Source organism: Pygocentrus nattereri, chromosome 29, assembly GCF_015220715.1.
Source record: "Pygocentrus nattereri isolate fPygNat1 chromosome 29, fPygNat1.pri, whole genome shotgun sequence".
Taxonomy (NCBI): Eukaryota; Metazoa; Chordata; class Actinopteri; order Characiformes; family Serrasalmidae; genus Pygocentrus; species Pygocentrus nattereri.
Window position 1 is genome coordinate 15,340,829 of NC_051239.1, and position 15,579 is coordinate 15,356,407.

Below are 15,579 nucleotides of genomic sequence, written 5' to 3' on the forward strand. Positions count from 1 at the left end.
ACCCTCGCCAGCAGTCCGTCGAATGGCGTTACACAACTAACCAACCACAAAGAAGGCGGGGGGAATTAACCAGCCAATCCGAGAGCGGGGCGTGGCCTCCCCGAATACGGGTGGGAAAACAATTCTCGTTCTCACGTTGTCTCAGTGCGCCGTGACGTTGCCGCTCGCGTAATCTGCGCTGAGCTGAAATGCGTTCAAACAGCTGAGCGTTAAAATCACACTGCAGCAGCGGGACTGACCCGAGACGCGCTGGTGTGAGTAGTACAGCCTTCTCTGGTTTACTAATGAGCTGACCACTGCCTTTGACCATCGCTAGAGCATTTGGATCACTGTGTTGGCCGTTGTACTTCAGTGGACTCACTTTATTCCTGCTATTACTGGCCCTGGTGTAAGTTGTGGTGCTTCATATGTCCGAGCAGCAGCAGTTACTATTGGTCAGTCACCGAAGGAGTGGAGGTTAAGACATGGAAGTGTGTCATTAAATCTCATGAACACTTGCTGGGACCAGGATTAGGGTTAGGCAGAAGTGGTCACCTTTAAAACCTCCAGGAGTGGGTGAGGAATGTGTCAGAGAGATTTTGGCTGGTGTGACATGGGGGTCAGACAGGTCTTGGCTTCTGCCCCATGACCGTGATGACAGCACCTTCGGACAGTCTGGGGAAGACTGAATGGTGTTTAGGCCCAGCCTAAGTTGATCATTATTAACACAGCCTACAACAGCAGCTCAGCATTTCAGTTGAACTTGTCTGTGCATTATCATATACAGGCCTAACTGGCTTTCTTCTGCAGAAAGGATTGCTTTTCATGCTTTCCAGGTTGCCATGTGCATGATTTTTATCACTTTTGTAGGCTGATTAGATGAGCCACAGTGAAAAGGATGCATCTTTTTTATTTACTTACTGTAAGATTTTGATCCGACTTTGTGGAAGACCGATATGACTGAGCCCAGATTTCTGTCCGTCATATAGTTACTGAGGTTTATTGAGGTTTTTGACGAAATGGCTTCCCGACCAGAGATTTGTGTGTATTATTTGTTGATTTTCACACATTTTTATGGATGCTTTAGCTTCTTCAGACTCAGGATTCAGGATTAATCAGCAGTGATTCTCCTTTCCAAATCATTCAGAACGGCACCAGGCTTAATCTTTGCATGGGACACCAGGCCTTAATGCAGTCATGGCTAGCCGGGGGCGGCGTGTTTGTATAGCGATTATTGACTGACCTGAGAAACAGACATGCAGTCACATGTACAGCACAGGCCATTTCTTCTGTACTGTCATTTGGTTATTCTGGTTAATATAGAATTTGATCAGTTTTCTTGAGTGTCTATATACGAGTACACTCTTTAAAAAGATGGTTCTTCAAGGGGTTTTTAGCAAAGAAAATGGTTCTATATAGAACCATTAACACTCAAAGAACCCTTTGCATGATTAAATGGTTCTTGGCATCATAACAGTGTTCTTCAGACTGATGGAGAATGTGCTTTAGATGGTTCTATATAGAGCCTTTTTGAAAATGGTTCAATGTAGCACCCTAAATGGTTCCTCTGTTGTTATGAACCATTTAACCATGAAATCCTAGAACTATTCCTTTTACTGAGGAACCCAGAGAACCATGTTTTTTTCAGAAAAACAGAACGACACTATAAGATGTGGTTTTGCTTCTTTCCCAGTAAACATTTGGCCGTTGAAACAATGTTGAAATCATGTATCTGACTGCCGTTTAAACGGCGCTTTATTAAGGCTCAAAGTGAAAGTTGAAAAGACGTCTAAACTTAGCCGTTGAAAAACCAAAGTAGTCACATTAAAGACGTCATTTTAAGGTGTTTTAAGGCCGTTTATTTAACCTTGATATCAGGTACATAACTACTGCTTAATTTACGTTTTGTTATGGTTGAAAATAAACGTTGAAAAGACGTCCAAGCTTTGCCGTAGAAAAGACGACGTTAATAATCATAAATAAATTGAAATATACTACCAGAGTCACCTAGCAGGCACAGTTTCTGGGTTTAAAGGCATTGAAAAGTCATCCCAAATTAATTTACACTAGTACACACTTGAAAAAGACAGCAATTTACCATGAGTCCTATATAGAACCATGTCATGCTTAGTACACTGTTCAATAGAAGAACCATTTTGGTGCTTTATAGAGTCAATTTCTCTGTTAATTAACAAATTATCTGTTAATTAATGTGAAGAAACTTTTCCCCATGCAAAGAATCTTCCTATAGTTAACTAACAGTTTTGATTCCCATGTGAACATAAAACGAACTTTGTTTGTTTAAATGGAAACTTTATCGAAAATGTGTATTCTTAATTTCATTTGTGGAACATAAAACTGGACCATGAACCTCATCAGGACCATGACAAAGATCCTGTGCATCAATTCAGATAGAATTTTCCCCTTTGAACCATGAGCTGTGTCAGTATTGTATATGATTTTCAGCATTTTAATGTGAAGGAAATCAAGATAATTATTTAACAAGACAAAATTCATCTTCATTTTACAGTCTGAGAAGTCAAATAAGAAAAGAAAAAAAAAACAGACAGATCTGTGGAAGGGGAAAGCCATTCTAACATCATACTTATTACTTATTCTTACTTATTTTGTCTTACTTATCAATCAATAACTAAAATGCCGCAAGGCCTTTGATGTCTTTTCATTTGCATATATATTGAAACCTTTCAAATCTGAAATACGTTCCCATATAATAGAAATAATATTTTCCTGTCTAAAATGTAGCCAATAAGGAGTCAACTGATGGTTACAAATCTATTTATTAGTTATTTTAAATGTTTATTTCAGTGGGTCTAAACAACAGTGCAGTAGTGCTATGCGACATGTTCTTATTAATGCAAAGGGCTTGAGCTTGTCTCTGGTTTTATATGTTCTCCTAAGACTCATGAGATTTCTAAACTGTACTAGACTGCTGGGAACTAAAAAGCTTCTGTCTTATTTTGGTCAGTGTTTATCTGTTAAAGGAATAGAGCACAGTCCAAAGAAGGAACTGGGTAGTAAATAGTACAGAATGCAGTTGTATAACACAGGAAGCATCACAGAAGTATCTTTGAGAAAAGAAACATAACATAATATCTCTGGACTGGAGTACAGCTTTCTTTTTGTTGTTCATTATTAATAGGTCACCAATAAACTGACTTTTTAAAACTGATTTTGCACGTCTATAGATGTTATTAATAGATCACCAGTAAACTGACTTTTTAAAATGGATTCTGAACATCTATAGACGTTATTAATAGGTCACCAATAAACTGACTTTTTAAAACTGATGATGAACATCTATAGACGTTATTAATAGGTCACCAATAAACTGACTTTTTAAAACGGATTTCAGACGTCTATAGACGTTATTAATAGGTCACCAATAAACTGACTTCTTTAAAACTGATTGTGAACATCTATAGATGTTATTAATAGGTCACCAATAAACTGACTTCTTTTAAACTGATCGTGAACGTCTATAGATGTTATTAATAGTTCACCAATAAACTGACTTTTTAAAACTGATCGTGAACTTCTGTAGACGTTATTAATAGGTCACCAATAAACTGACTTCTTTAAAACTGATTGTGAACATCTACAGATGTTATTAATAGGTCACCAATAAACTGACTCCTTTAAAACTGATCATGGACATTTATAGATGTTATTAATAGGTCACCAATAAACTGACTTTTTTAAAACTGATTTCGAACATCTATAGACGTTATTAATAGGTCACCAATTAACTGACTTTTTAAAAGTGATCGTGAACGTCTATAGACGTTATTAATAGGTCACCAATTAACTGGCTTTTTAAAACTGATCGTGAATGTCTATAGATGTTATTAATAGGTCACCAATAAACTGACTTTTTAAAACTGATTTCGGACGCCTATAGACGTTATTAATAGGTCACCAATAAACCGACTTTTTAAAACTGATCATGAACGTCTATAGACGTTATTAATAGGTCACCAATAAACTGACTTTTTAAAACTGATTGTGAACATCTATAGATGTTATTAATAGGTCACCAATAAACTGACTTTTTAAAACTTATCGTGAATGTCTATAGACGTTATTAATAGGTCACCAATAAACAGACTTCTTTAAAACTGATCGTGAACGTCTATAGACGTCATTAATAGGTGACCAATAAACTGATTTTTTAAAACTGATTTCGGACGTCTATAGACGTTATTAATAGGTCACCAATAAACTGACTTTTTGAAACTGATTGTGAACATCTACAGACATTATTAATAGGTCACCAATAAACTGACTTTTTAAAACGGATTTCGGACGTCTATAGACGTTATTAATAGGTCACCAATAAACTGACTTTTAAAATGGATTTCGGACGTCTATAGACGTTATTAATAAGTCACCAATAAACTGACTTTTTAAAACTTATCGTGAATGTCTATAGACGTTATTAATAGGTCACCAATAAACAGACTTCTTTAAAACTGATCGTGAACGTCTATAGACGTTATTAATAGGTCACCAATTAACTGACTTTTTAAAACTGATCATGAACGTCTATAGACGTTATTAATAGGTCACCAATAAACTGACTTTTTAAAACTTATCGTGAATGTCTATAGACGTTATTAATAGGTCACCAATTAACTGACATCTTTAAAACTGATCGTGAATGTCTACAGACGTTATTAATAGGTTACCAATAAACAGACTTCTTTAAAACTGATCGTGAATGTCTATAGACGTTATTAATAGGTCACCAATTAACTGACTTTTTAAAACTGATCGTGAACATCTATAGATGTTATTAATAGGTCACCAATAAACTGACTTCTTTTAAACTGATCGTGAACATCTATAGACGTTATTAATAGGTCACCAATTAACTGACTTTTTAAAACTGATTGTGAATGTCTATAGACGTTATTAATAGGTGACCACTTAACTGACTTTTTAAAACTGATCTTGAACATCTATAGATGTTATTAATAGGTCACCAATAAACTGACTTCTTTAAAACTGATCGTGAACATCTACAGACATTATTAATAGGTCACCAATAAACGGACTTCTTTTAAACTGATCGTGAACGTCTATAGATGTTATTAACAGGTCACCAATGAACTGACTTTTTAAAACTGATCGTGAACTTCTGTAGACGTTATTAATAGGTCACCAATAAACTGACTTTTTAAAACTGACTTTTTAGACGTCTATAGACGTTATTAATAGGTCACCAATAAACTGACTTTTTAAAACTGATTTCGGACGTCTATAGACGTTATTAATAGGTCACCAATGAACTGATTTTTTAAAACTGACTTCGGACGTCTATAGACGTTATTAATAGGTCACCAATAAACTGACTTTTTGAAACTGATTGTGAACGTCTATAGATGTTATTAATAGGTCACCAATAAACGGACTTTTTAAAACTGATCATGAACGTCTATAGACATTATTAATAGGTGACCAATTAACTGACTTTTTAAAACTGATCATGAACGTCTATAGACGTTATTAATAGGTCACCAATAAACTGACTTTTTAAAACTGATCATGAACGTCTATAGACGTTATTAATAGGTGACCAATTAACTGACTTTTTAAAACTGATCATGAACGTCTATAGATGTTATTAATAGGTCACCAATTAACTGACTTTTTAAAACTGATGATGAACATCTATAGACGTTATTAATAGGTCACTAATAAACTGACTTTTTAAAACGGATTTCAGACGTCTATAGACGTTATTAATAGGTCACCAATTAACTGACTTTTTAAAACTGATCGTGAACGTCTATAGACGTTATTAATAGGTCACCAATAAACTGACTTCTTTAAAACTGATTGTGAACATCTATAGATGTTATTAATAGGTCACCAATAAACTGACTTCTTTAAAACTGATTGTGAACATCTACAGATGTTATTAATAGGTCACCAATAAACTGACTCCTTTAAAACTGATCATGGACATTTATAGATGTTATTAATAGGTCACCAATGAACTGACTTTTTTAAAACTGATTTCGAACATCTATAGACGTTATTAATAGGTCACCAATTAACTGACTTTTTAAAAGTGATCGTGAACATCTATAGACGTTATTAATAGGTCGCCAATTAACTGGCTTTTTAAAACTGATCGTGAACGTATATAGACATTATTAATAGGTCACCAATAAACTGACTTTTTAAAACTGATTTCGGACGCCTATAGACGTTATTAATAGGTCACCAATAAACTGACTTTTTAAAACTGATCATGAACGTCTATAGACGTTATTAATAGGTCACCAATAAACTGACTTTTTAAAACTGATCATGAACGTCTATAGACGTTATTAATAGGTCACCAATTAACTGGCTTTTTAAAACTGATCGTGAATGTCTATAGATGTTATTAATAGGTCACCAATAAACTGACTTTTTAAAACTGATTTCGGACGCCTATAGACGTTATTAATAGGTCACCAATAAACCGACTTTTTAAAACTGATCATGAACGTCTATAGACGTTATTAATAGGTCACCAATAAACTGACTTTTTAAAACGGATTGTGAACATCTATAGATTTTATTAATAGGTCACCAATAAACTGACTTTTTAAAACTTATCATGATCGTCTGTAGACGTTATTAATAGGTCACCAATAAACTGACTTTTTAAAACTTATCGTGAATGTCTATAGACATTATTAATAGGTCACCAATAAACTGACTTCTTTAAAACTGATCGTGAACGTCTATAGACGTTATTAATAGGTCACCAATAAACTGACTTCTTTAAAACTGATCGTGAACATCTATAGATGTTATTAATAGGTCACCAATAAACTGACTTCTTTAAAACTGATCGTGAACATCTATAGATGTTATTAATAGGTCACCAATAAACTGACTTCTTTAAAAACACTTTGGATGTCTATGGACGTTATTAACAGGTCACCAATGAACTGATATTTTCAAAACGGATTTTGCACGTCTATTGACATTATTGACATGTCACCAATGGGCTGACTTCTTTTAAACTGATTTTGGACGTCTATTCACGCTCATAACGTCCCCAACTGACCAACTATTTCCATCCACGGTTAGATTTCACTGGAGCTACAAGGCTAATGTAGCTGGGAAGTAATGGAAGCTTATAACCCTCTGTATGACACTGTATGACATTTGTTATAGATTTAAGCATGCAGTCTGCACAATGCTAATTATTGGTTATAAGCTTTCATTACTTGTTAGCTATTAGTTTTGTAGCTCCATTGCGAATCTTAAAAAGCTAGCTTCAGACACCAAACCTGTTATGGCTGATTGATTACATTTGGTGTGATGGGAAAACTACATAAGCTGAATTGATTTTTGACCAAACTATCACGTTGCAGTTAGCCATTAACATGTGAAGTAATAGTAACTTGGGGATATATATTTGTGTAACGGCAAGCTAGCGTTTCAGTCCCTGCTATGCTGAACGTGTGTTCTGTGTGAGTCCTGCTGTGGGGGCCCATGTAGGTCAGGTGTTTCAGACAGAGTATATTTCTTTGCTCCTGATCCTTGATCTGCTGTCTTGGAGATGCTCCACACATTTGACCTGCTGCTGTAACCCACTGAGAGTAGGTCATGAAGGATCAGGTTGCTCCACGCTGAAGCAATACTAGTTATTTAAATAGGTGACGAGAGTACAAATGTGTGTGCATGTGTGAGTGTGCCAAAGAATTCATGCACTGTGGCCAGGTCACACAGCCTTTACAGGCAGATGCATTCAGAGTGTGGCTTGTTTATGTTTAATAAATAGATTGTGTTTAATGGATATTACATTTACATAATAAAAGACTGTGAAAGGGTTAACTTTCCTTTGGCCTGTCTGCAATCATATTTTTGTTACACTATTGTGTTTTGTAATAGTATTTTTCTATTGTTATGCATATATTGTATCTCATACATGTGTATATACAAAGTTTTTTTTTCTTTATACATATTGGGAATTTTAAAGGCATTAAATGCTTCAGACATCTGTTGCCACTGTTGTAAACAATTCTGACATTTCTTTTAGATTTCACATCAAATCACTCCCCCCTATTTAATTATAAAGAAATTTCAATCAACACAATACCAGTAATCCACATTCAGGCAGGTCATCGACAGCTGTGCACTTCCTGTACATGGTAGGCAGTAAACCCAACACAAACTACCCCAAACCCAGCACAGTCCAGCACAGAATCTCACAAATAACCCATACACACATCATTCAAGCCTCCACAACTATTTACATAATTTAACTTAGTCTCTTTCATCACAGCCATGGCGGTACTGGTGGTGCTCCATGCTTGCTGCTCCACATGGCCACATCACCCTCATGTCTATGGCCTAATGAGCTGGTAGCGGGATGCTACACTGCCTCATGTTCAAAGGTCAGACATCACAGTGACCTCCAAACAGTTCATGTTTCTGAAAATTTGTACAAAAGTGTTAGCATGGTCAGATATGCAGATTTGCTTTAGTTTGCTTATGGACCTTATAAGAGTGTTGAGTCACTCTTCTTATTCATTTTGCTTGTCATAACTTTTCTTTGTTTTATTTATTTTTTATTCTAAAGTGTTCTGTTGATTATTTCCAAGTTTGAATGAAAAGAATCCTAGATTTTCAGTGTCATCTCTTTTGGACCCCACTGCATGCACACTATACACTAAAAAATACACAGTTTCCAAAAGTATTCAATCACCCATCCAAATAATTGAACTCAGGTGTTCCAATCACTTCCATGGCCACAGTTATATAAAACCAAGCCCCTAGGCCTGCAGACTGCTTCTACAAACATTTGTGAAAGAATGAGTCACTCTCAGGAGCTCAGTGAATTCCAGCACGGTACCGTGATCAGACGCCACCTGGGCAACAAGTCCAGTTCGTGAAATTTCCTCACTACTGAATATTCCACAGTCAACTGTCTGTGGTATTATAACAAAGTGGAAGCGATTGGGAACGACAGCAACTCAGCCACAAAGTGGTAGACCACATAAAATGACAGAGCAGGGTCAGCGGATGCTGAGGAGCATAGTGTGCAGAGGTCACCAACTTTCTGCAGAGTCAATCACTACAGACCTCCAAACTTCATGTGGCCTTCAGATCAGCTCAAGAACAGCATAGAGAGCTTCATGGAATGAGTTTCCATGGCTGAGCAGCTGCATCCAAGCCTTACATCACCAAGTGCAATGCAAAGCGTGGAATGCAGTGGTGTAAAGCACCGTCACTGGACTCTAGAGCAGTGGAGACGTGTTCTCTGGAGTGACCAATCACGCTTCTCTGTCTGGCAATCTGATGGACGAGTCTGGGTTTGGCGGTTGCCAGGAGAACAGTACTTGTCTGACTGCATTGTGCTAAGTGTAAAGTTTGGTGGAGGGGGGATTATGGTGTGGGGTTGTTTTCAGGAGTTGGGCTCGGCCCCTTAGTTCCAGTGAAAGGAACTCTTAATGCTTCAGCAGACCAAGAGAATATGGACAATTTCGTGCTCCCAACTTTGTGGGAACAGTTTGGGGACGGCCCCTTCCTGTTCCAACATGACTGCACACCAGTTCACAAAGCAGATCCATAAAGACATGGATGACCGAGTTTGGTGTGGAAGAACTTGACTGGCCTGCACAGAGTCCTGACCTCTACCTGATAGAACACCTTTGGGATCAATTAGAGTGGAGACTGTGAGCCAGGCCTTCCTGTCCAACATCAGTGTCTGACCTCACAAATGCACTTCTGGAAGAACGGTCAAAAATTCCCATAAACACACTCCTAACACATGTGGAAAGCCTTCCCAGGACAGTTGAAGCTGCTATAGCTGCAAATGGTGGGCCGACATCATATCTAACCCTAAATTAAAAATGGGATGTCACTCAAGTTCATATGTGTGTGAAGGCTGAATACTTTTGGCAATATAGTGTAAACAGATATCAGTCAAGAATTGCCTTATCAGTGCTTTTCTGATTGCATCAAAGTGTCAACAAATCTCAGAAGATTTTTGCAAACACACTCACTGACATATGCACACACACACACACACACACACACACACACACACACACACACACACACACACACACACACACACACTCTAACCTATAGTATAGGGCATTCAGGAACGTACCAGACGCTGCCCTCCTCTGGTGTACACACTCACATACTGTACACACACACACACACACACACACAGAATGCGCTGGACCTCTTCCCACAGAGGTGTCACCACAGTGTGTCCATTGATGTGAGTAAGCTTAGCAGAGACAATCAAACAATGGCACTTTGACGCGTTGAGCATTACTGAATGGCTGCTGCACTACTCTGTGTGTGTGTGTGTGTGTGTGTGTGTGTGTGTGTGTGTGTGTGTGTGTGTGTGTGTGTCTGTCTGTCTGTGTGTGTGAGAGAGAGAGAGCGCACAGTGATTTCCAGAAGGCCTTTTGTTCTCCAGGCTTGCACTGATTCACCTTAAACAGTGCTGTGTATGTTTCTGTAGGAGTCTTTCTGTGTGTGTGTGTGTGTGTGTGTGTGTGTGTGGGTGTGTGTGTGTGTGTGTGTGTGTTCATGAACGAGGTCATTGCTGTTCCAAAAGCTCTATTGTGTTCTCAAAAAATGTCTACACACCTTTCACAGGATAGTGCATGTAAAATTGTGCTCAGTCAGCATGTACACACACACACACACACACACACACACACACACACACACACACACACACACACACACACAGCTCATGACACTTTCTGTTCCCTCTCTCTAACCTCTGTTTAATGAGCAGAGCCAGAACTGTCACTGAAGAAAGTGACAGATCCAAATGTAAACACAGTTAGAGTACACCGTCAGTAATTTTGAGGTCCTTTTATTTATTTTTTCTCAGTGAGGCTTCTTAACAGCTACACATAATTTCAGACCCTTGTGTTGAGTTGTCGTCTCACAATGGAAGAATGGACAGATCTTAAGCAGCTTGATTTTTTTTCCCTCTCTCTCAAAGATGAAAGCTATAAATGCTGTTTATCTACTGGGGACAGTTTTGGTGTCTACCTGGTCTTCCAGGTTGTTGTTAGGAGCCCCATTTTCTCTGTAGCTTTTAATCATTTTTTTACATTTTTTATTTTATTTAACTTTCAAACATTCCTCTTCCTTATCCAAGTGGATTATCTTATCTCTTTAGAATGAGTAAAAAATTAGTACTTAATGGCTGTTGTGACTGGAACTTCTTACTCTTTCTCTCTTTTGCCTTAAAATACCCTTCATGTATCCCTCCACCATGAAAAGATTATAATAGATTTATTAAAATACGTTTATCACAAAACTACTGTTAAACAATGTCTCAGACGTTTCATGTAATAACTTCCTGGGAGGGAGCTTTTTTCAGACGTTATTTAATTATACAGAAATTTTGAGTTTCCCTATGTAGCTTAATTCCCCTACATAGCATATTATGATGTAATTTTCAATAATTCAGAATCATATGAATGCGTCATTCTGTAGAGGTAAAGCAGGGGTGGGGGGGGGGGGTGGGGGGTAACATTTGGCTATTGTCCTATTTTGTGCTAATCATTACTGGAGGCTGTATAGCAGTCAATAATGTTAACACTGACTTGCCAAAACATTTAGTGCTGCTGGTTTGACCTGCATGTATTCACCATATCTGTATGACGGTCACATCTGAGATTGCTCACCCAGAATACTAGTTATGTTATGTACATAAGCTACATATATTGCTATCAGAAATGAATCCACTGAAAAAGTAAAGCATTGAGAGAATTGCGTCTGACTTAATGCTTAGTCATTTGATAAAGACCATTTTCTGCTTCAGTATGACAGCGTCTTCATGCACGAAGAAACGGTTTGCCGAGTTTGGTGTGGAGGAGCTGACCTGAACTCCATCCAGTGCTTTTGAGATGAATCCGAATGAAAAATCTTCCCAAAAGAGCGGAGACTGTTATAGCAGCAAATGGAGAGCCAGCTCCATCGTAATGCATGAGGTTCTAGAATGAAATATTCAACTAACGCAAGTGGAATTACGAACGTGGATTAGGAATGTGGTTTTGGTCATGTAGTCAGTGTGTGAAATACCCTGGTATTCGCTTGGGGTCGGGGGTGGGGGGCAGGAGGAGAATGGGGTTCCCATGTTGGCTGGTTACTCAGCTTTGGCTGGCTGCTAACTCACTCACCAAAGCAGTGCTGATGAAACTGATGAAACTGTTTGACGACAAGGCTACAACAGACTAGCCTACATGTATTACATCTTACCAAACTGAAGATGCACATGCGCTTGCTTGCCATTGACAACAAATGCTCGCCCAACCTTGACAAAACCTTTCTTTAGATACCTGAAAAAATTTGAGCAGCTAATTGGTGTGGAATTCCACCAATTTTTCCAAAATGCCTGCATAATTAACTTTTCACAGCCATTAAAGGCAATTTCAGGTCAGCCTTGAATTTGAATATTTTTTCATGAAATTTGAATTTAAATAAATTAAATAGTTATAATATATTGTTATTATATCTTGAATTCAAATATGTTATTTGATTATATGAGTCAAATGTTCTGATGAGTCAATTTAATGCCACTAGGAGGTCTGAAGAAAGGAGTCAGACAGTTATGATGTAAACAAAGTCATTCGGAGTTGTTTGGTGTTAAATGCTCCATTCTAGAGAAACTTGGTCAGAATTGTTCACAGTGGTGGTGATGGGGAACAGAGTCAATGAGCGAAGCATTCATTCCCTCTAAAAGCTCCATCACAGAAAGTTATTACATGAAAGACACATAAATATCTGCCTCATATTGTTTCATGGTAGTTTTGCGAGAAGATTCCGGTCTTCAGTGAAGAGTACATGCAGGGTGTTGTAAGTAAAAATAGCAGCCAAAGAAAACTTATTTATTCAGATTTGTCAACGTATAAAAACTCAGGAGACACATGTAGGTTCACTTGTTGTTTTGGATAGTAAGTAAAACAGCTATGTTTGTGTTGTAGACAGTGTGACTCCTGGTTCCCATCACCACCACGCTGGTAAGTTTATCTACAATGAACCATTTCATAATAAACCACTCTGCATGACTGTCTACATCTTGAACAACACAGACATTTTGAAAAACTGGTGGAATTTCCCTTTAAGCAGACTGAGCTGGGCTTTGAAGCTGAATATTACGGTTGAGTGTTTAATGCTAAATGTCGAGGAAGAAACTGGAATCAGACTTTTCTATTACTAGTTTAGGGAGCGTCTCCAAACGACATGTTGAAAAGCTGGAACTATCTCCACGCTCCCCTAGACAGAGGCTTTGTCTGCTGCTGGCCAGAAGAGGATTTAGCAACAATAAATATAGCAGGCAATCAAGAAAACGCCAAATCCCCTCCAGTTCAGGCGGCATTATTGGAACAGAATTAAAATTGGATGGAGGGGGATAAGCCCACCGTATGAAAATGTTGTTTAAGGTCGTTCTCTTCTGTCGTGTCTCTGTGTGTGAGCGCACAGAACAAAAGCTACATTTGTGTGTATCTATTTATGTTTGATCCAACGATGAACAGCCAGGTTTGAAGACAAAACTCCATCCATCGCTATGAGTTAAAAAAACAGGTTTCTACATGGTTTACATCATTGTTTTAACAGCATGACATGAGTGTGAAATAGACTAAAGAAAACAAGCTGATATACACACACACACACACACACACACATATATATATATATATATATATATATATGGATATATATTTCAAAGATCAAACCGAGATGCTGGCTGGAGTTTGCTTATTTTGCACTGAACCTATGAGGCGAATGTAGCTAGCAAGTAATGGAAGCTCATACCCAACCAATTAGCATCATGCTATTTTATCTCATTAATCTCAGTAATCTCAAACAGGCTTATGTTGTTTCTGGCACAGTATGACACATTATTATCTATGAAAATGATAAAAAAGAAGCAACAAAACTCAGGCATGCTGAAGTGGTTTCTACACTGCTACACGTTTTTTTTATCCTGTGATAAAAACAGTAGTTCTTTTTAGAGTGATATCTTACATGCAGTCTATGTTCAGCATGCAGAGTGGTGGGGAGGATTTAAAAAATGGGGCAAGAGGGCATTTACAATTTGCATAGCCATTGTATATTCATAGATCTTCTCGTCTTGATGAGTGTTGAGGTTTGGGGACAGTCCAAGCCAGCAGTTTCTTGGGCATAACAGTAATACATAAAAATGATTATCAATTTATTTCTTATATTTATTGTGTCTTTAAGGTACGTAAATAATCTCCAACTGACTGGCTTCTGTGGTTTCTGAATCTGTTTGATATCGTTATCTATTAAAAAACAGAAAAACAAAGTATGTGGCATGGCTGAAACAGTACACCCTTAAATGATACTTCATGGGTTCTTTTGAAAAGCAGTGCTTCTATTTAGAACCATGACTTCCATGTAGAATTATTTGCATGCTTAAAGAGTTTTTTTGCATGGTGAAATTGTTCTTAAGATCGATGGATTCTTCTGTTATTACAAGCTTGAAGCTGGAACAATCGCAGAACTGCTAAGGTGCTATATAGAACCATTTTCACAAAGATTCTATATAGAACCATATACAACACATTCTCCATGAATCAAGAACCTATTCATGCAAAGAACCATTTAAGCATGAAATGGGTCTATATTGAATTTATGGTTCTAAAAAGAACCATTTCCTTTACTAAAGAACCCCCTAAAGAACCATACATATATCTATGTATATAACCATAATAAGAGGAATCAATCGTTTTAAGCACATTTTGGGTTTTAGGGGGTCAAATCAGTGTGATCTGAAACAGATGTGTATGCTAATTGGTGGCTAAATGCTATTTGGTGGGGTACGTATTTCTATTATTTGTAAGCTGCATTAGATTTATAGCTCCAGTGCTAAAACTAAAGAAGAAAACGATGGGCAACAAACATGTACTGGCCGATGGTCTACATTTGGGGAAGACTGTGAAAATTAGAAATTTTCCAAACCATTGTTTTAAAATATAAAAGAGTGTGGCTGTTAGCATCGCCATTGGGGCTGTTATCCCACCATTCACAAGTCTGGCATTAGTTGTCATATCAATTGTATTTGTTATATCATGCACATTAATAAGTGATACAGAGAATAATGAAATATTTTAGACAACAAAACCTTTATCTACTTATTTTTTTATTTATTAATAACTATTAACTATTATCTGTTGTTTAATTCTCTCATACTTTTCTTTCTCTCTTTAGCTGACCCTGTACTTCAAGAAAAGCCTGGCTGTGTTGATCTGATGGTAAGTGCTTTTTTGCTTCTTTCCCACCGATTTTCTCTGCAGTCAAATGAATGTGTATCTAACTCCCAAGCCTTTGTCTGGTGATGTTTATGGCATTGTCCTGGTGGACGTTTTTGAGCAAATGCATAGCATACAGGCTGTGGTTGAATTACAACAGTAGGGATTCAAGTAGGATGGTCCAAAAATTTTGGATATGCAAAGTGATGACTGCCTATCAATGCTGGTTTGAGTGTATAAAGTGTGTGTGATTGTTGTGCAAGACAAAATCCATTATCAGATATTTTTGTTGCATTTTTATCTTGACCTTTTC

At 37.4% G+C, this 15,579-nt stretch overlaps 1 protein-coding gene across 5 annotated transcripts in view; it reads left to right on the forward strand.

Annotated features, from left to right (window-relative positions):
- The window catches only part of tmcc1a (transmembrane and coiled-coil domain family 1a), an 80,879-nt gene that overhangs the window by 3,685 nt on the left and 61,615 nt on the right, over positions 1-15,579 (forward strand). For 3 of the 5 annotated variants that reach the window (XM_017705726.2, XM_017705727.2, XM_037536234.1), the window contains exon 2: positions 15,226-15,269. Coding sequence is in view for 2 of the 5 variants with exons in the window: in XM_037536234.1 (XP_037392131.1) it covers positions 15,267-15,269 (3 nt within the window). In the remaining 3 variants the exon portion in view is untranslated. Of the gene's footprint in view, positions 1-163; positions 255-12,984; positions 13,011-15,225; positions 15,270-15,579 lie in introns of those variants that run through there. The other 2 variants (XM_017705728.2, XM_037536235.1) reach the window with 2 other exon arrangements.